We start from the raw sequence: 24,252 nt of genomic DNA on the forward strand, positions 1-24,252 counted from the left end.
GCCCCCCTCGCGCTGATTGGCTGGCGGCGCCGGCGCTCTGCGGTGCTGTGGCCGCCCGGCTGCCGGGAGCGGGGGGGCCGAGCCGCCCCCGCCGGGGGACCCCGCGCATCCCCGCCCGACCCGCTGCTGCCTCGGGCGCGCCGGGACCGGGCAGCGGGAGGAGCAGCGGGGAAAGCACGGCGGCCTCCTCATCCGCTTCCTTCTGTCCGCGTGCGGCGGGGGCAGGCGCAGCATCCTGGAGAGCGGGAGGCCGGGAACAAAGGCTCCGCGCCAGCACCGGCGGCTCCACCTGCCCTGCCCAGCGGAGATGGCGTCCCTCGGCTTAGGGGGGCTCAACGTCTCCGCCCGGAGGAAGAGCGTCCCGTCCCGCAACGCCGCGGTGGAGAGGCGGAACTTGATCACGGTGTGCAGGTGAGCCCCGGGCCGGGGCCCTGCCCCGCCCGAGGGACCCGTTCCCCCTCGCTCCCGCCGCAGCCCGCGGGGCCCGTCCCGCCCCCGATCCGCACAGGTGGGTCGGGGGCCGGAGCGCGGGGGTCGGCCCCGGCACAGCCCTGTCCGGGGCAGGGAGGCCGGTGCCGGCCCCCGCGTGGGTAGAGCAGCCTCCTCCATCCATCCTGACTCAGCTCCTGGGAGCGCTCGCAGGAGGGTGTCCGGGCGGCGGGGGGCAGGGGCCCACCGGGCAGTGCCGCTGCTGCGGGGCGTCGAATGGCCCCTTCTGAAGCGGGGGACTGACGGGCTTGTTCCGGCTCCATGCCTGCGTTCTCTGGCGAAAGGCAGGGGCAGGATGGGCGCTCGGCAGCGCTGGACTCGCACGGGCGCAGCTGCTGTAGCTGCCCTTCAGTTGACGCGGTCAGGTTCGGAGTTGGTGTGATGAGCTTTAGAGTTAATGGGATGTGCGGGGGGAAGAGGCTCAGGCCGCTGCGAGCGCGCCGGTGCCGCAGGACCATCCCGAAGAGGCTGCGCTCCAGGATATTTTTATCTACGAAATCTAGATCAGGAAATCTGCAGCACAGTGGGCTACTGTATTCAAATTTCTTTCTTTCTTTTCTTTCTTTTTTTTTTTTTTTTTTTTTTTAAGCATCTTAGTGCTGAGCTTATGCAAGCTTAATAGCAGTTCTATGACGTTCCATTTAAGCGCTTCCACTGCTGTCACTGTGGAATTCATGCAGCATTTCCAGGTGTGCAGCAGTGACGTGTAATGTCACGGCAAACTTTTAAATACGTGGATCTGCTGGCAGCAATGGCTCCGTTCGGTCGTTTGTTTCAATTGCTCAATTTTGAAGTTATTAAAGTAATTTGAATATTGTCTGGGAAAGGTTTTCAACAGACTGATTAAGGTTATGATATAGTTTAATTCTCGCAAGTCTTACTAAGGTGACAGGACAGCTATTAGAAAATTTTGTAACATCATCACTTAATGCTGCAGCAGGATTTTTAAAAACCAATACAACTTTATATTTTCCATACTCTTTTTTTTTTTTTTTTCCTTTTATGGTATACTGTTAGCAGGTTTTACAAAGTGTGACTCTATCATTCATGTAATGAATTTATTTCAGCATTCCTTCAAATCATAATATCTGTGTTTGAGTAGCATCAGTACTATTCTGTCTTTTCCTGGGCTTCTATGCTTATTTCTGCTCCTACCTGTGAAAAAGATACGCAAGAAAAAAAAAATTAAAGTTTTTATCAAACCTGCAGCTTAAATAATAGAAATAGAAGTTGTCAGTTTCACTGTTGTTACATAGATGCAGATACTGCTAATCTGTGTGCTCAGGAAAACACCAGTTTTATCAAGTTATCACACAATTGTACAGGATATAAACAGTTCTTTTTAAAGGAATACATTGTATTCTATGGAACTTGGGGTTTTTTTCTGCCTCCCTCTTGAGAAGAACTCTTCTGTATTCTGTGCCGTTACATTGTTTTTTGGTTTATTTGATGTTCTTGTCCTGAAGTTGAAGTGATGGTGTAATATATTTTAAAATGCTTAGAAATTTGAGGGAATTCACTTAAACACATTTAAAACAAAGAACTATTGCAGAAACTGCTTGAGATTGGTGTGTTTTTATGATTTTCAGCAAAGCGACTTAATTTTGCTTTTCTTCACAAAACCTGAAGTTCTCAGTTTGTGAATACACATTAAAATTTGGAAAGAATCTTGAGGAGGAAGGATTTGCATTATTATGACGTATATACATTTATTTATATTTTTATTTTGCCAATGTAAGAGTGTTTAAAATATCTCAGTGCTTTACTGTAGTTATTACACATTTTCTATTATAGAAAAGTGTTACTTGTTAGGAATAGCCAAGTTAGTATTGAAAAGTGTAAAATAATAGTCCTTTCCAATCAGAATTCTATGAAAGTAAGACATTGTTTTGGTAAAAACTAGCTCCAGTCAATTGATTCAATCAAATTTGGATGGTATGGACTGTTCCCCAGTGAAGGGGAAAGATCATGAGGAAGATACTCGTCTGAGTTACCATCTGTTAACAGTCTCTGATAATTTAATGAATTATATTTGTCAAAGCTTCAATTTAGCATATTTTTACTAAATAGCTATACCAGACTAAGGTTTTAATCTTTTCTTACATCATTATTAGTGATGATTATCTAACTCCTCCTGCAGATGTGGATAGTTTCTTATATTTACAGTTTTGGAAGGAACAGTTTATTTCCACTGAAATGTTGAGTAGCCATGGAAAGTGACATAGATACTTAAGTTCCATAAACCAATTGCATGTGAAAATGCATGGCTGTGTTTTTGTAACTACACATGATTTAAATTGGAATAATTCTCAGGACTTTTTTTGAGTTATGCATGTTTTTGAGTATTACATGTTCTAAGCTTTGTCTCTCTCCTTAGCTGTTTTCCCTTGAGTTTGATCCCTTTCATGTTCCAGTAAGTGGCTCTGAGATTTTTTACTAGTTATAGGTTGTTCACTTGTTTTAATCTAGTCTTAGAAAGGATTCATAGATCAAAGATCCACGTAGATACAAACAACTGAGATGCGCCTTGGAAGTGACATTCATACCTTAAGCTCGGAATGTTAACACAGAACTGAATAACTATTAGGAAATATGCTTTTAAAACAGTGATTTTGCTAATGCACGTATGACCTGTTGCTGTGACATTGACCCTTAGCTGAACTGTCTGGTTTCATGACTGCCATGTTTAGCATAAGGCATGTTCTTTCATAATCTTAGGGATTTTTCTATAGTAATAGTTTGCATTCTTTGCAATAGTATTTTAATGACACTTCCCAAATTGCAAGCTAAATAATCATGACAAAAGCTGCTCTTTTGAAAATAAGCCTATAGGTGTGGGATGTGACCACAAAATGTTTGGCTTTGGTTTGCAATCATGACAAAAGCTGCTCTTTTGAAAATAAGCCTATAGGTGGGATGTGTCCACAAAATGTTTGGCTTTGGTTTGGAGTTACTCAAGAAGCCTGGGAGACTTCTTGCGCATCTTGCAAAGCAGTGAAACAAACTACCCTAGAAAGATTGGTTCAAGTCTTTCTTATTCAAGAATGTCTCCATCTTAGATAATTCATAAGGTCTTTTTAAGGTTGGAGAATGCTACTATTTCTGCATATTCTTTTTGGCTCAAGGAAGAGTAGATCTGTGACAGAGGAAAATGTGTAATAATCCAAAAACGTTAGAGCTCGTGAAGGTCATTTAGAAACATTGATATTGGAATCTCTCCAGTGGCAGTTACTGTATCAAAAAAAAAAACCAAAAAAAAAAACCAAAAAAACCAACCAAATAACAAAAGTCGGGGAGTAAAAGTTGTTGCAGTAACATAATGGGAAATGTTGGATGAAATACTTTTTTTAAAGAAGTCATGAAGCAGTAGATATTATAGCAAGAGAAGCTACATTACTCATCTGCTCTTACAATCCACCTAGAAGTTAACCTCTGATGTGTAAGCAGATTGCTGCTCTGGAGTGCAGTGCTGCTGTGGCAGCCCAGTGGAGAAAAGATGGACTGAGGTGGTGCTTGGGCTCTTCCCAGGTAACAAGTGACAGGACACAAGGAAAAAGCCTGTGGCAGCCCAGTGGAGAAAAGATGGACTGAGGTGGTGCTTGGGCTCTTTTCCCAGGTAACAAGTGACAGGACGCAAGGAAAAAGCCTCAAGTTGCAGAAGGGAGGTTTAGATGGGATATTCAGTGACATTTCTTCACAGGAGGGGTAGTCAGCCGTTGTAACAGAATGCCCAGGGAGGTGGTAGGATCACCATTCCCGGAAGCGTTCCCAAAAAGTGTGTGTGTGGCACTTGGGGACATGGTTTAACAGTGGACTTGTTGCTGCTAATGGTTGGACTCCGTGATCATAAAGGTCTTTTCCAACCTTAGAGATTCTGTGAAGATGGGAGCAATACAGGGAGCCAAGGAAACAGCTCTAGGTATTTGGACCTTTTTTCTTCATAGCTCTTGTGTCCTTTAGATCTGACCTTTTGTTTCTTGACTTTCAGTCTTCATGTGGCTCCGCGTAACTGTGCAAGAGCGTGGAATTTCTGGTCTGGGGCCCCATACATTGGAACTTCAGTGACTTCAATGACTGAGGAGAATTGCTTACTTAGTGCTTACAGTATAACCTTTTTACAAAGGCATAACTTCTATATACCCTTAATCCTTTTTCCAATATACATGGTAAACATGGTGAAGTGTGAATATCTAATATGCAAAACACGCTCATGACTTTTAACTTGCACTTAAATATATGTTTGCCTCTTTGTAGTATTTAGAGAAAAAAAGATAACACACAAGTATTTGCCTATGAGTGTTTTTTTTAAATATCAAAAAAATATTTCTAGTGAATCAAATTTTGCTTGGTATCTTCTGCTTTGCTGTTATCTTCCTGGTTTATAGAAGTAAGTACATACTTGCACTCCCTGTAAGTTCTCCTAAAAGCAAATCTCACTTGACTATAGAGGTTTAGGTTTTTGGTGAAAGGGTGGTGTAGATGGACAAAAATTAGCATTTCTGACGTTATGGCAGTAATATGAGCACTTAAAAAGAATACCATTTTGATGATGAGCTCTTAGACTGTATTTTGTCATCAGACTCTAGGTATATACAAATTTTTTGTTTCCTTAAATAATAGATATTTTTTTCTTCAGTTGTGTTGCAGAATGCTTCAAAAATGAAAAGAAAATAAAGCTTATCTCTGATTTTTAAAGTGTTTGTGAAATTGCTCTTAAGTGTTTCCTCTTGAATATATCTCCATTTCTGAATAGGTATTCCATACAATATTAATAAGCAAATTTTCAAGTATGACATTGAATACAGGAAAAATAGACATAGCTTTATATTATACTCTACTTGGTTTTGCAGTTTATGCATGATCATATCTGAGTTTTATGATGATATTCCTGTGTACAGGGCATACATCACACTGCTAACTCACTCTCTATCTTGTGTATGCATCTGTGAGTGATGTGCTGCACTGTATCTTTTTCAGACCTGCATGGCGTGGGAGGACTCATCTTGTTACAGTTAATATTAGCTTAGTCATGGCATTGCTATAGGCATTTGTTTTTTGAAATGAAGGCTTTTTTTTAATCAAAAATTTCTCAGCTCTAATGTAGCTTTGAGGAAGCAACAAGTTCTGCCATTAGAAGAGTCAATAGCAGTTAACTGGTGGGCATGCATGTCTCTCACTTACTCAAAATTGGTTAAAAATATGGAGGAGTTCAAAACTGAGTCATAATTTGGCACTGCAGGAGAAGCTTCCTCCTCCACCCTAATTCACTCCTAATTCCTGTTCTGCAAAAAACACTACAACAATAGATGCCTGCAGGAAAGGTAAAATAGGGAGTCTTTATTCGGAAGTTTACTGAGTAAAACATAATTGAGTGGAAACTCGAGCTGTGTGCCAATTCAGTTTGAGCACATTAGTTTTGTGCATCAGAAGGCTGTGCTGACTCCACTAAGGAGGCACTTACTTCTGTAGTACAGAGCAATTCAAAATAGTACTGGTGTAAGGAGCTTCATCCCTGCCCATGCCTCTAATGCTGTGCTGCTTCTGCAGCTGTGCTGTAGAAGTGCTTGTGTTGAGGTGCTGTGAAAGATATTTTTAATGAATGTATCCATATTTAAGAGTCACTTCTTCCCTCCTTTCCAGTACTGAAAATCTAAAACAGTTCTTATTGAGCACAATAAAAAGTAGAACTGGAAAAACTGAGGAAGCCAGCGCTCGCTCAGGTGTAGGATCTGGGAGGAGCAGGCAGGGTGAGAACCTCCTGAGTTGGTACTGTTGACATTTGGGTGTTGTGAAAGCCATCTCCTCAGGCTGCAGTATGGCTCTATTAATACAAATAAGATTGTTGCAAAAAACATAGTAAATGCTTCAGATTTAATACTTTTAAGTTGGAGAAATTTGTCTTGAAACTGAAAACTGGAAGAAGAAGCTGAAGAAAGGAAAATAAAAATGGATAATGATAAAAATTATGAAAGCAAAAGAAACATTTTTTTGTCACATATGTTGAGGTTTGAACTATCCTCTGAATAAGAATAAAAGTTTGTATGAATGTAGAAGTAACTAAACACAGCAGGCTGGCCAGTTGACTAATTACATCTTGTCTGTGTTTTACAGTGACTTGATTCAGCCTTTCCAATTTTAAGTGTTGGATCATTGAAATTGAAAGCTTTTCTAGTATAATAATGAAGTAATATAGTACTGAATAAGGATTATCCCCCATTCACAGGGAGATCAGCCTAAGTGATGCAGAGTTACCAATGCATAAAAATTCATTGTTTTATAATATGTCTAGATTATTTTTGTATTAGGATGAACTTAGAGTGTTCTCATAATAGGTTAAAGTTTGTATTTCTGATTATTGGACATGGATTTTGGGAATAAAAGGAGCACTGAAAAAATGTTAAGCAAAAAATGTTTATGTTTAGGATTACAAAGAGAAACTGATGTTGGATGCTTTTGAGTGCTTGTTTTTCTCCAACTGCATTAAAATATTTAGAGAAGAGAAAAGTAATTTACTAATTTCTGTGTGGAAAGGGTGGGGATTTTTGTTTTCTTTCTGTTTTTAAGGCTTTATGCCTAAGACCAACAATGCCAATTGCACTTCCATGCTATATCTGAACATTTTTTGTGTTTCTGTTGCTGTGACTGAACTTGATATCATCAAAGTAGGTTCTGGTTCCTTGCTCTTTCGGTTTATACGAGCTACTGCCTTGCTATAGAGGACCACTAATTATTCATATGATTTATGATTGTCTCGTATTTTTTGCTCTAGGTTTTCAGTCAAGACTCTGATTGACCGTTCCTGTTTTGAAACTATCGATGATACTTCCCCTGAATTTAATAATTTTGCAGCCATTCTGGAACAGATTCTAAGTCATCGACTGAAAGGTGTGTTATTCAACTTCCTTATTGGTGATGATTTTGCCAGGAGAATTTGTTTATACAAAACCAATGTGTGTCTGTACAAACTCCTTGATGCTGAATGAAAGCATTGGCTTTCTTTGTCCTATTGCTGTTACCTTCCTGATTTTGTGCATTACTATGGAAAAGCAAACTATTTCTGTGAAACATGTTTCCAGTGATCTTGTTGGAAGCCTTCTGGGCTGGTAATTAAGCAAGTGAATGTTGCCATGGTGCTGAGCTCTGTCTGCTTTTCTGCTTTATGATAAGACTGCGTCCTGAGAGTCTAAAAGACAATTATATTATCTGCTTCAATAGGAGCTACAGAGCATATCTGGTGCTGCTCCCATTTCTTCCTCCCTTCCTTGCTTTTGTTGCCTTCTTTTCCAGATACTGTTTTCAGGTCCTTTCGTTCTATTGCCCCACCCCTTTAGTGAAGCTGGTTTTTTTTGCTGGAATGTCCTGAAAGAGATTGCTTTTGAGAAAGGTCAGTTGTTGATTTTCTTCTTGTATCAAGTCAGATGTTGTAGTTCCAGATAATGCCTGCTTGCATTTTCCAGTTGTTCTAGGGGAAGCTGCTTTGCTCAGAGAACAATGTGTGCTTTAGCAGTAGCAGTCACTAGAAGAGGACTTTGGAAGAGTCTTCTCTTTTCTCAGTTCTGTATACAGTTTCTGAAATGATTTGAGGATTATGAAGAACATCATAATCATCTAAATATAGATGTGTAATATGACAATCTACTCATTTTCATACTTTTTAATATTCATAACCAAGCTTTGTGAACAATACTGTGTGTAGGCTGACATTTGAATACCACAATTACTACCTGCTGTGGTTCTGTCAGAGGAGGAAAAAAATGGTGCACAGTATGGTAGAAACAGAGGGTTTGTCACATTGTGACAAAGATTTTTTGAGTGATTATGGGTACTTAGCAGCTTGACTCTGCAGGGAAATTGCTCTCTTTTCTCCTCCTCCTCCTCCAGCTTCAGCAATATTTGTGCAAAAGTAATTGTAAATTTTTTTTTTGTCAACATTCTTTTGCTTCAGTCTTTTATTCAGGACAGGCAGTACAGGGAAGAAGCCTTGACAAGTTGGCAAATGGAATTTGCAAGTAAAAAATCATTTCAAGTAAGAAATAGAGAAATTCAAATAGCTAAATTTTTGTTTCAGTCTTCCCCTTGTAATTGCTAGTATAGTTTTCTATGTTTGCAGAGTTAAAATTACAGAAAAAGGTGGGAACTTGTGGATTATGTTGCAAATGGAGAATGTTTTGGTAATAAGCTAGCTGACTGTTTGTAATTTTTAAAGATTTTAAAATAATAAGACAGAAATTGAGATAAGAAATGAACTATGACACTTCAAATTTTAAGGGGGTATATCTTCTACTGCTTAAGGCTTGAAAGAAATTGTATTTTATTGATGGAATTGACTAATATATTCTGAATGCATACTTAGTGTCAATAGGAAGAGACTAAATGCAAACTGGTGATTGCAGTGAGTTGTATAAAGTGTTTTGAAACTGGCAGAACATACTTGATTTGTTTGTCTATAGTAAGATAAATAGCTTCATTGTATCAAAATTGTCAGGGTAATCTCTTGGCAGTGTAGTTAAACGGATGATTCAGATTTGAGAGTTTAAGTATATTACTTTAAGGCCATGGCAAACAACAGTTCTTAATCTTTCGCTTTCTTTGGAAGTACTGGGTGAGGAAGGAAGAATAAAAAAAACCCCAAAACACTTTATGTTATAAAGTGTGAAGTTTGCTTTTATTAGAAAACTTTTACTGGTAACTCTTCTGACATTAAATGTAATGTATTTTTAAGGAGCAAAGCATAGTCTTGATGGAATATAGTGAAGGTTTCCATTTATTGGTTTCATGCTTAATTAGGATCCAGACAAAAAAAGTCCAAATCCAAACTGGTAGGAAGGAGGATGGTTATTTTAAAGGGAAAAGAGTTCACCTACAGGGATTAGAATTTTACACTTTTTCTAAAACCTTTGCAATTAAAAATTCTGTAATAGTAGTTGTCCAAGCCTTATCTTCCTAGGTGTTCCGGAAAAAATGGTTGTTGTAGAAACACAAGGACCATGTAAAATGGATTTTTGATAGATGCCTGATCTGATGCTCCTGGTAGCAAAAGGGTCATGAAATAGCATTTTTTATTTAACCACCATGAGTGGTTTTGTTGATTTGTATTTTTATATTCGCTCTCATTGAATAATTAATTTTTGGAAAGTTTTTAGACTGTCATCCAGTCCAACTTCTTGCTCAAAGTAGGGCTGTCACAGATTACTCATGACATTGTCCAGTTGTAGTGAAAATGTCCATAATGTTTCTTAAACTCAGTGCAGTTTGCTACAGATTTTTATTTTCCCCCTTGCTGCCCAACATTGACTTTGCACTTGCCTTTCCTGGTTGTGGTCTTCATGGGGTCCTGCAGTGAGCCAGACCAAGAAGACAAGCAGGCAGAAAACTGATGACTTTCCGCATGAATACACTTCTTTAGCCCAGCTGCTCATATTCTTAAGAATATTTTACATACAGGTATTTGCTTAGTAGTAAAATGAGATTGGCAGAAGCAAACCAGCTGACACAACAGAGGTCTGTAAACGCTGCTTGAGTATATGTATCTGTTCATGTGATGCAGAAGATGTGGCACATATGGCACCAAAATAGTTCCAAAAAGTAACAAAAAAGGCAGCATAACTGTGGCACTACCTTACAGCTACATGTACTGCCAATAAGTATCAGTCAGGAATAGGCCACTGTTGATGGTAATAGCAGTCTGAGTTGCCCTAATGATGAGAGTTTGAGCAAGCTGTATTAACTGGTTTTTAAGGGACTGCCTTCGGCTCTAGAAAGTGGAGAGCTATTTCCCTGTGCTGTGTAACACTACATGTGCAGTGTACCTGGTACTTCCTACAAGTGCTGGATGTATTGAGGACGTGGAATCGACTAAAGTTTGTAATTAGGAGGTTGTAAGGCATGTGTTCTTCTTGTCATTGAAGTAAACTGTGCAGCATCCCTCCTGGCAAGATGTGTTACTACTGGACAGGGCAGCTGAAAATCTTGAAAAGGGAGGAGAGAAGTAACAGAAAAAAAAGATGAGTGACTAATTACTCTTTTATTTCTTCTTAGGAATAAGCTTTTGCATATTTTTACAATACAGCAGAGATTAAGTGTTACTCTGGGGGGCATACAGGGGCAATAGAAGGTATTTGAAGGTCCAAATAAGGCCTATAGTCCTGAAAGAGGTTTTACAAATTTGTGTACAAATGTACATGTATTTGATAGTCTTTAAAGCAAGATGAATAATTTCAGGAGCCATTTTTTTCTCATACCGTTGTTTGGAATTTTTTCCATTCTTGACCATTATGTAGTGTGGAGATGAAGATGAAGTATCTTGTAGTGTTCTGTGTGGTTTCTTGTTTTCATTTCTGGCCACAGATTTTTCAGGTATATTTCCTGTAAGTGCCTTTTTTATCAGATCAGCCAAGTATATACACGTAGTGCAGAAATGGTGGGACATAAAAAGTGTTCAGCAACAGTACTTGGGATTTGATCTCAGATACATCCAAGCTGATTTAAAACCTGAAGTAATTTCAAAATTATGCGTATTTTGTCTTTACTGTGTAACTAGGTTGTATTATTTTCTGCCTTTTCTTATCACTTTAAGTTAGTATTAAGTGAGTTACTACTCACTTAATGAAAAACGTGAATAACTATTGTAGATTTCTATGGCCATAATATCATTTGTGCAGCAAAAATGTTTGATATCCAAACTGCTAGCCAGTATGTGTGTTTAGAAATAGTGTCATGTGTCAATGTGTAAATGTATCTAGTGCATTTTACTTGTGACTTGTGTAATTTTTGCATATCTTGGTTACTGTGTGCACGCTTGTCATCTGTACTCTTACTTGCATTTGCCACCATGAGGACACCAAAAATATGCTGTACTGTGCTATTTTGACACGTTCACAACTTTGTGTGCCCATTTTCCTGTACGTTTAGGAGGCACTATAAACATGTCAAAAGCTTCTGCTTGGATAGTCCATGGAAGCTGATTTTATCTATCCAATCTATGTAACTCCTAAATTTCAGGAGTTCTTTGAGTCAGTAAAATGCAGCTTGTAATGCTCTTTGTCCTGAGAGAAACAAGTCTGCTGGGTTAAATAATTAAGGTAATGGTGATATAATGGCAGCGGAAAAGGTAGGTTAAGGATATAAGAACTAAAGGCACTACTATAATGAAAAAGACAAACGTACAGGTGTGGTAGCCCTTTATTTGGTGCAATAACATTAACATAATAGCTTTTATTACTAGATTTAGTATCTATACACACATACTGAGTTATCCTTTTCGTCTAAGAAGAAACAGGAGAGCTCTTGTGTAATTTGTGGTTTAGTTCATTCTTCTTGTAGGGAGAAAAATTGTAGATGAACTTATAATTGTCTTGGAGGACTGAGTTTATGAACTACTCTAAGTATTTAATGACCCGTTCTGTAGGCTTAAAGTAAGGGTAGGTATTTCAGAAATTCCTCAAAGATCACGCCAGTTTGTTAGCAAGAAGTTGTACTAAAACTTACTTTTTGTCGGATAGAAAAAATTAGAAAAAATAGAAAAAATTGCTGCAAACTAAAAAACATAGGGAAATCTGGAGACAATCTGTCTGTACCTTGCAAAATCCTAGTCATTACTTCTTTGCAACTGTGAAACTTTGCAAATTAAATTGGACTGTAGTTGATCAGAGATCAGACTGTTTAATCTTATTTGTGAAGAATTTATTTGGCATGAAAAGGGTCTGTGATAACTGTAGATGTTTGTATCTAGTTGTTGGAACAGAAATGGGTTGATACAAGTAGGTGTGCAGCAGTTTGCAAAAATGTGGTGAAAGCAAAAGAAAAAAAATCACAATTTGTTTCTATTTGCTTTGCAGTTCTGTAGACAGGAATGGAATTTATTTGAACAATGTTTACTATTACACATGCAGCTTCCATGTTTACCTAACAGTTTTGTTTGGCTGACAAAACCAACATCATTTCTGTTGGAATAGCTGTCAGCTTCCACATCTTCCGATGACATATGAACTTCACAGCAAAGACCACATGCTCATTTTCCTGTGTACCTGCTGAGAAACTTCCTCTTTTCTTATAATGTACTTTGACAGAATGTAAGTTCTATACTAAAACTAGCTTTCAATTTTATTAAGATCTTTTAAAATTTAGATATGAATTTGAAATCATAGAACAGCCCAACAGAAGTTGGAAGGGTCCTTGAGGAATCATTTGGCCCAATCGTTTGGGGATGGGAGTCTAGATGAGAATATCTGGCACCCTCTCCAATCATATATTGAAAACATCCAGTGATGGAAACTCTACCACATCACTGGGGATGTTGTCACAGTGAATTTTGGTTCTTGTTTGAAAAAAATTTCTTTCTTGGGATGCAACCTCTCCCAGTGCAACTTGTATGTGTTGCCTTTTGTCTTCCGTGTGGCTCCTTGGGAGGAGGGAGCCTTCACCCTCTTTAAGTACTGGAAAACTGTGATGAGTTCCCCCATTGAACCTTCTCCTCCCTAGAGAGAAAAAACCTAATGCCTCATGGGACAGGTTTAACAGCCCTTTGAACATCTTTCTGACCTTCCTTTGGACCAATCTGATCCTGCCCTTGAATTGTAGAGACCAGAACTGGACACAGTACTGCAGGCAAAGCCTGACAGGTTCTGAGTAGTGGGAGCTATTTAATTTCTCCTTGAGACTTCTCATGGCTATGTGCATTGCGTGCTTTAAGGGCCAAATAAATTTCACATGCTGAAAGCTTTTAAAATTTTAGTAAATCTGTAGTTTAAAATCTTACTTGGTATTTCTTAAAATACATTCTCACTATTCTCAGTCAGTCTTTTCCAGCATTTTTCTGTGTATAGATAGATTGAGAAAGTTTTTTTCAGATTATATTAGTTATGAGAATGTGGGCAAGGTTTAAAGTTGTAGGAACAGAATAGTGAAACATAGGAGACCTTGGTTCACAAAAGGTGCTGAGCTGGCTGTGAGTTTCAAGGGAAGAAAATTCCTGCTGAAGTCTGAAGTCCATTGCACCCTCTCACAGAGCTGGAATGAGATGGGAGCCCCACTGTAATGTTAGAGTATGTTGAATTATGGCCAGCAGGGTTTCTTGATCAGTGTAAGCCAAGTAAGTGCTGTGTGCTGGTATGGATTTCTGTCGTAAAGTTATTTATTGTTTTAAATGACCATGATTTTTTCAGGTGTTCAATTTTAAAAGGAATTGCCATGCATTAGGAGCTCCAGAAAACTGGAGTGAAACTGTTTTTTGCTAAATATATTCTGCCCTTAAGAAAGTTTGAAAAAAACTACAAAAGTTAATATATCATATGCTTGCCTTTATTAGTTAGAACTGGAACTGATGATATGAAGTCATCTTTACACCATAGCTGCATTTAATTTTGTAGGTACAATTCATAGGACAGAAATGTTTTTGATTTGGTGAAGAATATGAAAAATATCTGTAGCTTTTTGTGTTGTTAAAATGCTGTTGAATTTTTGTTGCTGTCCACTAAACTTGACATTTCAACAAAAATAGTAAGTTTGTAAAAGCACTTACCTTGTGGAATTTCTTTTATTTTAATCCTTAGAGCTGAGCAGATCTAAAACTACGGTAACTGTAACACCTTGGAATTCTAGTTTTTTCTTTTTCATATTGGATATTATGAATTAATTCTTCCTGCTTGTGCCTTTTTTTGGTGTGTGTTTTAAAGTCTTTTATCATGCTTTGAATTTAATAAATGTATCTTTGGTGAAGGAAGCAGGTGGACCACAAAGTCAAGTGACATGCACCCTCTAGGGCAAGAAGGACCTGCCACTTGAATTTCTTCAGCTCATAGGGGACTGACCTTTGACACTACTTTGGCTATGCTTGAAGCTAAGTCTAGTCATGTCAGATGAAAATACATATTTTGAATTTTATTTTCAGTATGTATGACTTGCAGTATCACTCGTATATTCTTTCTTGAAATCTGAGCTTTCTACAGAAAAAGTGTAAGAAGTCTTTCTCATACATTAGTAAAGCTTCATAAGTGCAATTCAAGTCTTGAAATAAGATAAAATCAGCTTAAAAAGAACTCATTCTATATGAAGAAAGGGTTTTGAACATGACACTGCTGGAAGTCACCAGAGGGCAATATTAACCTTATGTGTTCCATACCTGTTTGCAGGTATGTCCAAAGTGAGAGCCGTGTGCTGTTCACTCTGAAAAACTTGGTTGAGCTGTTGTGCTGCTCATAAAATTTATGTGGAAATGTTGCATGTGCTTTGTAGTTTTGCCTTTCATTTTCTAAGTGCAATACATTGCAAACTGGAAAAAATGTGAAGAATTTTGGTTGTAGTTCCAGAAGGGGTAACGATCTGCTCAATTATTTTCTCAGCTTCTGAGGGAATGTTCTGTGTATACTCAAAAGAAATTGTGATTGGAAAACTTTTTTGCTTATGCATCAGCTTCTCTTAAATGGAAGTACCTTTTGAAAAAATACGATCTGTTCCTAAAATAAAGATAACACTACTACAGCAAAGTGGTTTATATTTTTTATTTATATAATTTTAAGAATGAAAATCTCTCTACTTGACTGTATTAGTGAAATATAGATGCTGCCTATAGAAATAGCATGAATACTCTTGCCTCATATTTTTAAGTCACAAGTTTGTGCTCTGTTGTGATTCAAGAGTTCTGTGAAGGACTCTTGAGTATTATTTTAGCATAATAACAAGAAAAAGCCCATGAAAATACACATATATACACAAAGCCTAAACTTTGTGTCCTAAACTTCTCTTTGTGCATCACTTTCAAACCAGGGTGAACTGCATAATGCAAATTTTTTTACATCTGTGGGTCAGTTTTCAGTAGGGATTCATTTATACATTGTTTGTATAAAATCCTTACAGTAAAGGCAGCGTATCGGGGAGTATTTAATTACATTTTTCTCCAATAAGCAGAGAGGGAGGTCCATAAATCTTTCTGTATCTTGTGTTTTGATTTAAGGTCAGATCACCTGGTTCGGCTATGAAAGCCCTCGTAGTTTCTGGGACTACATTCGCGTAGCTTGCCGAAAAGTCTCTCACAATTGCATCTGCAGTATTGAGAACATGGAGAATGTCGGTTCTTCTAGAGCTAAGGTAGGGAAGAGAAAGGCTAAAGTGACTATTTCATTACATTGCTGTGACATTTCTGTACCTGTAAAAAAACCAGTACTTAGCTTGCTCTACACATTTTTTAATTGTTCAAAATATTTTTTTTAATGTGCCTAGTAAATATTTGCTTTTAAAAAGCCCCACTTTTAAACTGAAATGTGTTTTGTTTAAGATTTCTTACTCAGTATGAAAAATTCTCAATTCAGTGATTGTGTTATGTTATAAAAGGATTGTCCTCAGATTTTTTACTTCATATAATTTTTTGAAGGGAAATTAAGTTCTTGTGTACATGCCTAAGAAATATTAAAATTGTAGAAATTGGGTGATTTTTTTCTTTTCCCTTCTAGTCATTTTATTTCATGTAGAATTTATGCACTGATAGAATAGGTGTGATGAGCTCTTAAGATTTGTTTTATAGATGTTTCTGAATTCTGAGATCTTAATAGATATGAATATTTAAATTCAGCACATAAGATGATGCAATATTTATATTCTTATAAATAAAAACCTTATTATTACTCTGTGGAATACTTCAAGCCAAACAGTAGACAGAGAATCTAATTTGTGCAGTGAGTGTGAAGAATGGTGTTCAGTTTTTTAGAGGAGTATTTTGAAAGCCTGGATGTGAAAAGATGGCAAGCATGTTGACACAAATACCCGTCATGTGCATCAGTTTGACTGGTGGTCCAAATAAGTGTCCTCCTCAGCCTGAAGCTGTCAGCAAGGGTTTGCCAGTGCTAGTTGGCTCTGCTTTCACTGGAGGTGCATAAGCTTTAGTCCTTAGCTAAGCAGCATCATCAGTTTCATGGTTTCAGTCACATTCTAAATAAATGCAACATAAAGGCAGCTATCCAGGTAAATGTCCTTCTAATTTCAGTGGGATTTAATTTAGTTTCTGTGTTAAATTTTTTCCTGTGCTGTTGGTATTTATGAAAGCAATGTTATTTAGCATTTCATAGAATCTTGAAATGGGTTGTGTTGGAAGAGATTTTGAAGACTGTCTAGCTCAAATCCCTCTGCTGTGGGCAGAGGCATCTTCCTACTTTTAGCTTGAAGCTACTCCCCCTTGTCCTGTCACTACATGCTCTTGTAAAAAGTCTCTCTCCATCTTTCTTGTAGGCTCCCTAGAAGGCCACAGTTAGGTCACCCTGAAGTAGGATTATAATCTACTGCTAATTCTGGTAGAATGTCTGATATTCAGGTAGATGCCAATAAGCACCAGATATATTAAGCATAAACATCTTACTACTTACCTAAGTGTTTGTAAATTTATATGGTTTACAAGAAATATTCCTGATGTTCTCAGAAATACACTCATAACTGTGGCAGCCATTGAAATGTCTCCCTCTTGTAAGCCCCAATCCTGTGCATTAGACCTACAAACACAGCACAACGTGTTTTCCCAAGGGTTATTTTTTTAAAGGTATTGCTGTTGTTTATAGAACTGTTCAAGTGAAGTTTTGCTTTTGGACTCTAAAAGATTACGTCTCTTGGATTTGATTTCGTGTCTATATTTTATATGCACATTCTATAATAATGTTGTTACTGAGGAGAAAAAATACTGCACAACTCATTTTTTTATGTAAATCCCTCAAATATTTGAATTAACACAGAGTATTGCTTTGAGGACAAGTTTCTGCCACTTTACTGTGGAAACAACTGGATGCTTGCAGTACCATTGATTTTAAAATGTTAAGCTTTCTGCCCTGATCTGCTGCCTCTCACATACGTGAGCTTTTCTGAAGGCTGGAGCATATAATTAAAGAAAAAAACCTCCACCGTCTCCTTAAAATTTTGGATAACTTTCACAGTAAACTTTGTGTCCTTGTATTACTGCTTTAATGAAGTATGTCCTAGCAACTGTTTCTGTTTAATGCTAGTTTTGTTTATCAGTCATTTATTCAGGTAAACCACTGGTATTAGTTTTCAGATTGTAAAACTGTTTCTTTCTATAATACTTAAATATTTGATACCTGTTTTGTCTTGCAGGGTCGAGCATGGATAAGAGTAGCACTTATGGAAAAACATTTGTCTGAATACATTTCCACAGCTCTGAGAGACTTCAAAACAACCAGGTCTGCAAGAGTTTTTTTTGCAATATTTTAGTAAATATTGTTTAAGTGAGGGACTTATGTTTGGAAGTGAATGGTGCACTTGATTTGTATAGTAAAGGATGTCATTAATGAAAGACCTGTAACCTAGTGAGAGGTATCTAGAGCTGGTATGGATTTGGTTTTAGCATGGGTAAAACTGCAAAATTGAAAATCTTTTTGGGATTTAAAAAATGTGGGAATAAGCCTGGAATTCTTGAAAAGTCAGAAGCAAAAAAAACCTCTCTGAAGTAGGAACTAAAGCTGAAATTGTGGTGTAGTAGGGATAGGCATAGTATTCCTTTCAAAATTGATAGAAAGCCTAAGGACTCAGTGAAAAATAATTTTTGTAGAACTTTACTGAAGAAAACAGGAAGAGAATTCCAGGAACCTCTGGAGAACTGCATAGCAGCAGAATTAGTGATCAGGCATAGCTAGGATTCTTGATATAATAAGAAAAATGTGTAACAGATTTTTGTTTTAACTTCTAATGATAAAATCAGAGATGAGAATATTCTTTGTGGTAGAGAATACTCTGGCAGTTTTGGACTGGTTTTAGATAATGTGATTACTAGATGCTATTTTATCTCATAATGAGATATGTTTTACAGATTTTTAATGAAGTCATCTGAATACAGGTGGATCTGTAACATATACTTTGTGTTGAACTCTTCAAGTTTAGACATAATGAATGGGCTATTAAAACAAGAAGAATTTTATCTGTAAGGACTTCTGTTCATTTAGCATATTATTTGTTTAATAATATTTGTCCAGAGATTTCCATATAGTTTGCCAGTATTAAGCTGACTTTGAAACACAGTTAGGTAAACAGCCCATTTCATTGCAGTTTCAAAACCTGTTGTCTTATTTTTCCCAGATTTGCTTGCATTTACAGTAGACAAGAAGCATAAAAAGCAAAGAAAATCTGGAAAAGATTTACTAATGCTGCTTCAAACTGAAAAGTCACATGGGTTTCTGAGGAGGAGATGAGGAAGAGTAGGGTCACAAATTGTGTAGTTAAGTGGTACATTCTTTGTCCCTGTTTCAATAGCATAGTTTGTTAGTGGATAACAATGGTCCTATTTGATTAGCAGTTTCAATTTAATTTATTTGAACATGTTAATGTTTAATATATTTGAATGTTCTTTCAGTGGTATATCTTTTTGAAACAATTTCTCTTGCATTCCAAACATAGTAAGTGCTAAGTTTCTTTTGAAGTAATGTTTTAAAATACATCTAATGGAAATGGTTTTCAGGTTTTAGTTGTATGGATTTCAAAGCCACTAGCAGCAATGGACATATTTTCTTTTCCCATGTGGGATTTCAGATACCTAATAACTGACCTGATTTTTGGGTGATGCTTTGCATAATTTATTTAGCATTTTAAATAATATATTTTACTATATACATCTTTAATAATTATTAGTATAAAGTATAAATTTCTTGTGTTACACGTGTATGTAAAACACAAGATTATCTATTATGCTGATAGCTCTTTTTAAATCTCACTGTTGTGTTTAGCTGCCTGGAGGTAGTACTTGAATGAAGCACCACATTTGTAGTGCTGGATGTGCATATTGCACTTGGAAGGGGGGTTATGTTAAGCATGGGCACAGAATTATTTTTCTAACTAATTGGTCAGACTCTTAAAATATAGCAGACTGTTGTGTTGTGAGATGTCAAGTGTATAGCTGAATGAAGATTTGTGAATTTTCCAAGGGGACTATTGGTTTGGCTGGATTGCTGCAGCTGTATTTAACCCTGGCACTGCCAGGCTAACTTCTGCATCTCACCATTGAAGGTGTGCCTTCTCCTTTTTGTGTGATTTCTTCCTAGGCACTATTTTACAAGAACTTAGTGCAGATTGGTACCTGGCAGTGATTTTACAAATGCCAGTGAAATGACTGGTAATCTGCATGCACTGGGGGCACTGCTGTTTGTTCACAAATAAGAGTCACTGTGCTGAATCAGACTGGAGTCCCTCTGGCTCAGTGTTCTGGCTCAGCCAGCTTAGCCTCCTGGTACCCTTCCTGAAGTCAGAGAGTACAGAGCTGAGTTTGTACTTCCTAGCCTCACTATCAGGACTATATGAGAGGAAGTCTTACAGATTTATTCCTTCTACTGAGAACATCTGAGATCTTTGACAACTCATCTCTGTATAGTGAATGGATGTCTGTTACAAAGCTGCAAAACTTCTCACAGCATGCATTATAACACAGTTCAGTTTCTGGAGCTGTGCCTCAAAACATGTCTTTTCTGGATGTTCACCATGCAGCCAACTGGAACTCTCTCTGAATTACCCAGAAGCTTTCATGCAATTCTTAAAACAGATGGAGTTTGGGTAGGGCAGTATTGCTGGTATTTGGTCGTAGTCAGTAATCTGGCACCTTCCTGCACTCATCCGCTGCTAGAACGTAAAGGTGAACTGTGCATCTCAGTTCTTACTAGGTGACATTTCAACCTTGCCTTCAATACTGAGCACTTCTTGGTTTCCCTCTTACCACATGTAATTCTCAGGTGAATTCTGATGACCTTCCAGCATGCATCTTCCCAGCATGCAATATTTTTAAAAAAGGTAAACTACATGAAAAATAGCTGATTGGTGCAAATATTTTTTAAAAAGATCAACCCCTAGGAATGGAAATTGAATGTTGAACTTTAAATGAACCTGCAAGTACAATTGTGAAAGAGAACATTTTTTCATGTGATGGAATCATTATTTCTTTATGTACATGACACAAATTCTTCCTTTTAGAGGTAAAGTATAACATGCCTTCATAATTTTTTTTGTATTTTATCCATCCTGTTCTACCAGTTCATAGTATTGATGTTGAAAATTCTTTTTGCTTATGTCTAAATTCTTCTTTGTTTTAAGATTGTGGTGTTTTGTGCTATGTAGTCTATTAGTTTATTTTATTTGAAAATAAATATGAATGCCTCTGGGGTTCATGTTTAATTTAAACTAATTAAATTAAAATAAACTCAGTTTTAATTTAAACTGGATTTCTTCAGTTTTCTGCTAAATATGAAAAACAGTTGATTAATTTCTTTTTTTGTTGAAGGAGGTTTTATGAAGATGGAGCAATTGTTCTTGGTGAAGAAGCAAATATGCTTGCTGGTATGCTGTTGGGACTCAATGCAATTGATTTCAGGTACTGTATTTGTATGCTTCACAAAAAAATGCTCAGGAAAAGTACTTACAAATCAATGTATTAGGAAAACATTCTTAAAATCCTGTGGTAGTTTGAGAGACAAAACTTAGGTTGAGGCAAAGAAGAGGGCAAGAGAGATATCTTGATGGCTCTTCTAGATAAGAACCAAGTTATGCTTTTATGTAACTGCATGATTATGGCATAGTTTTTTCAGGTATCAAAATCCTAAAAGGAAAGAAGTATAATTGCAGAAGGTATTTCAAACCTATTAAATGAAGCTTATAGACATGACATCTTTTAAATTTATTTTTAAACCGTAAGGAAAACTGTGATTAAGTACTTGGTTATGTCCTGGTACTTGAGGATAGCGCTGTAACTGCATATGTAGAAGGTAATCTTTATCACTTCTAAATTTGAAAAATGTAAAATACAAATGACCATTTAATATCAATTTGTGTTAAAATTACCTGCAGCTGAACTGCTTACATGAATTGACCTTTGCAATTTCTAGCCAAGCTTTTGTGGACTTTCCTATATGGTTGATTCTGTGGTTTTGAGGTAACAATGGTGCAAGCACACCCTAGATAATAAAAAAAAAACAGCGCGGCATGTCTATCTATATATGTACATATATTAAAAAAATCCATCAGCAATATATAAAGATTACAGTGCCTGTAAAAAGATAGAACCTGGCTGGGGCAAGACCTTGTTAATATGCCTGGTTGGGCCAATTTCGCCTCAGGCAGAGCCACTGGCAGAGAGTTTCATAATCCAGCACAAGGAAAAAGAGACTGATAGTGCTTTCTTCATTCTTCTCTTTGTTCACTGTTTGTTAGTATTTACCTTGCAGTAGCATTAATGCTTGTCACAAACCAATATAGGAGGCAAACTGCCAGAAAACAGAATGGATGCGTTGAGTGATTGACCATTGCCAAAAGGCCCTTTAGAGATTTACTGCTGTTTATGTTCCTCTGTGCCAGGCTTGTTGGACCCTTCTATGAGCCAACTAAACTGTTGAAGAATGAAAAAACATCCCCAGTAAGAGGACTGGGTAGTTCTTTTTTAGTTAGCTAGTTTGGTTCACAGAAGCCTCCTGTTAGTGTCAGAGATTATGGGAGAAGAATGCTTAGCCAAGAAAAGGAGCAAATAAGGAACGAGCAGTGTTTTCCCTTTGTGGTGATAAGGAGCATTCAGTTCAGCTGGCTATGGGACTGCAACTGGGTGAGGAAAGGAAAAAAAAAAAGGAAACAAGGTAAAAATGCAGATCTTGATGGCTGCTGAACCATCATGGAGTCAGAGCCAATACCACTGTAAGGAGGGGAGTGTCATGTTTGCATAAAAAAAAAAAAGGAAAAAAATAGGGAGGGAGAGGTTGAAACACAGGATAGCTTCTTTTTCCAGCTTTGTGTCATTGGCTTAACTACATCCTCAACAAGTGTTCTGGAAGAGCAGAAGTGTGCTGCAGGATGATAAGAGTGCTAGCCTTGTGTACAGCAAAATTCAAATCTTACTAGATTTTATTAGTTTAAGCTTTACATAATCTGAATTTAAACTGCTTCTGTATTAGCCCTATACTTGGAAGGACAGCTATACGTGAATAAGCATTGCAAGATTAGGTCTGCATTATGTAAATCCTCTCATAAATAATCATCAAGTGACTGTGTTTGTCTCTCAGAAGGTACATACTAGGGTGTGAGAGCTTAGTTGCATAACTACTTGTTCTTTCTTTGTCCTCTGATTTCTAATATAAAAGAACCTATTAATGGTATTCAGACTGCTGATTGGCTCTTGAAGATATTTACATTTTGTCAATGCAGCTTTTAAGAGTCTAAGAATTTTCTGTGCAAAATGGGAATTTAGTACTACAGGAGTGTTTTTATTGTGCCACATACCACAGAATATTTCAGGTTGGGAGGGACCACAGTGGGTTGTCTGATCCAACCTCTCTGCTCAGGCAGGGTTATCCTAGAGCACATGGCACAGGATTGTGTCCAGATGGTTCTTGAATATCTCCAGTGAGGGACTCCACAACCTCTCTGGACAATCTGTTCCAGTGTGTGGTCAGCTGCACAGTAAAAAAATTCTTCCTTATATTCAGGTGTAATTTTCTGTGCATCAGTTTCTGCCCCTTGACTCTTGTCCTATTGCTTGGAACCACTGAGCAGAGCCTTTATAGTATTGATTTGAATAGCTGAGGAGCTGTATCCATTCCTTACATGTTATATATGAGATTTTTTTTCAGTTCAGTATCTCTTATAAATGTTGACTAGCTTATCTATGTGGAGCTGTAAATACGAGTAGGACTGGAGGATGAGCGAGCTTGTGTGAGAACATAATCTGATTTTTTTTTTTCTTCCCTCACAGCAATAAGGAATTAGATAATTGTGCTCTTGGGGGGCTGCTTTTTCACTTTCTTTGTTTTTCTTTTTATTTTGGGGAAAAAACCAACAACCCTTTGCTTTACTTCCCAAATAGCGCTTAAATTACTGCATTGTCAAAAATGGTACTTTGCAATTCAGTTAGCAAAGGCTGTGACTTATTAGAATCTGTTTATCAATAACAGAGATAGGAATGAGGAATATGAGCCTTGTGGAAGCATGATCATTTTGTCACTTCTGTGATAATTAAACATAGTTGAAATGCAATAATTTATTTCCAGTGAAAAGAAAGAACACAGTGTAAATGAAAGCTTTATAAAGCTGCAGCCAATTAAGTCAATTTTCCAAAAGTTAGATTCATTTGTATTCCTCAGCTTTGTGCACCTCAGCACCTGTAAGTGTCTGAAATGAGAAAGACCCTGAAATATTTTTGAGAAAATTACTTTTTATGTAGTAGAATGCTTATATGACCATTCTGCAAACCATTTAAATGATGTTAAATGTGGAAAATTCCAAGCTTGTCCATAATTTTTCTGTTTCTGCTGCTTCAGTTAGCTTTCTGGTTATTCTCTTGCCATCTCTGTGTTTTATTACGAATAAAAGCGAATGTTTAAAAATTAGGGTTTATAGCACAAAAAAATTACAAAAAATGAAGTTTCAGGTTGAAAATATTCAACTGTCTCTATAATTTATCTTTCTTATAATAAACTTATTGTTGTTGCTGTTTTATCAGTTTTTGTCTGAAGGGTGAGGGATTGGATGGAAGCTATCCAGCTGTCATAGATTATACACCGTACTTGAAGTTCACCCAAAGGTACTTTTTAGCTTTACTCTGCTTTTTAAAATTTTATTTCATTGGCAAGATTTTACTTTTTATTGGGCCTCTTATTTTTCATTTCATATGCAAAATGATATTTATCTCTAAGTAGAAACCTGTACACTCAGCTACCTCACTCTTTCAGACTGGTGGAATTGTTATATGATTCATGAAATGTGAGTCATGCTAATTGTGTTTTCTTGATTCAGAATAACAGTTCAGTGGAA

At 37.3% G+C, this 24,252-nt stretch overlaps 1 protein-coding gene across 1 annotated transcript in view; it reads left to right on the plus strand.

The window, feature by feature from the left end:
- Window positions 1-46: 46 nt before the first annotated feature.
- Window positions 47-24,252, plus strand: part of RUNDC3B (RUN domain containing 3B) — a 50,954-nt gene continuing 26,748 nt past the window's right edge. Inside the window, exons 1-6 of the mRNA XM_041466541.1 lie at window positions 47-411; window positions 7,259-7,374; window positions 15,440-15,573; window positions 17,578-17,663; window positions 20,741-20,830; window positions 23,942-24,022. Coding sequence (XP_041322475.1) covers window positions 308-411; window positions 7,259-7,374; window positions 15,440-15,573; window positions 17,578-17,663; window positions 20,741-20,830; window positions 23,942-24,022 — 611 coding nt within the window. The 5' untranslated portion in view covers window positions 47-307. The remainder of the gene's footprint in view (window positions 412-7,258; window positions 7,375-15,439; window positions 15,574-17,577; window positions 17,664-20,740; window positions 20,831-23,941; window positions 24,023-24,252) is intronic.

The sequence above is a fragment of the Pyrgilauda ruficollis genome, unplaced genomic scaffold, assembly GCF_017590135.1.
Source record: "Pyrgilauda ruficollis isolate IOZ18807 unplaced genomic scaffold, ASM1759013v1 scaffold2, whole genome shotgun sequence".
Lineage (NCBI taxonomy): Eukaryota > Metazoa > Chordata > Aves > Passeriformes > Passeridae > Pyrgilauda > Pyrgilauda ruficollis.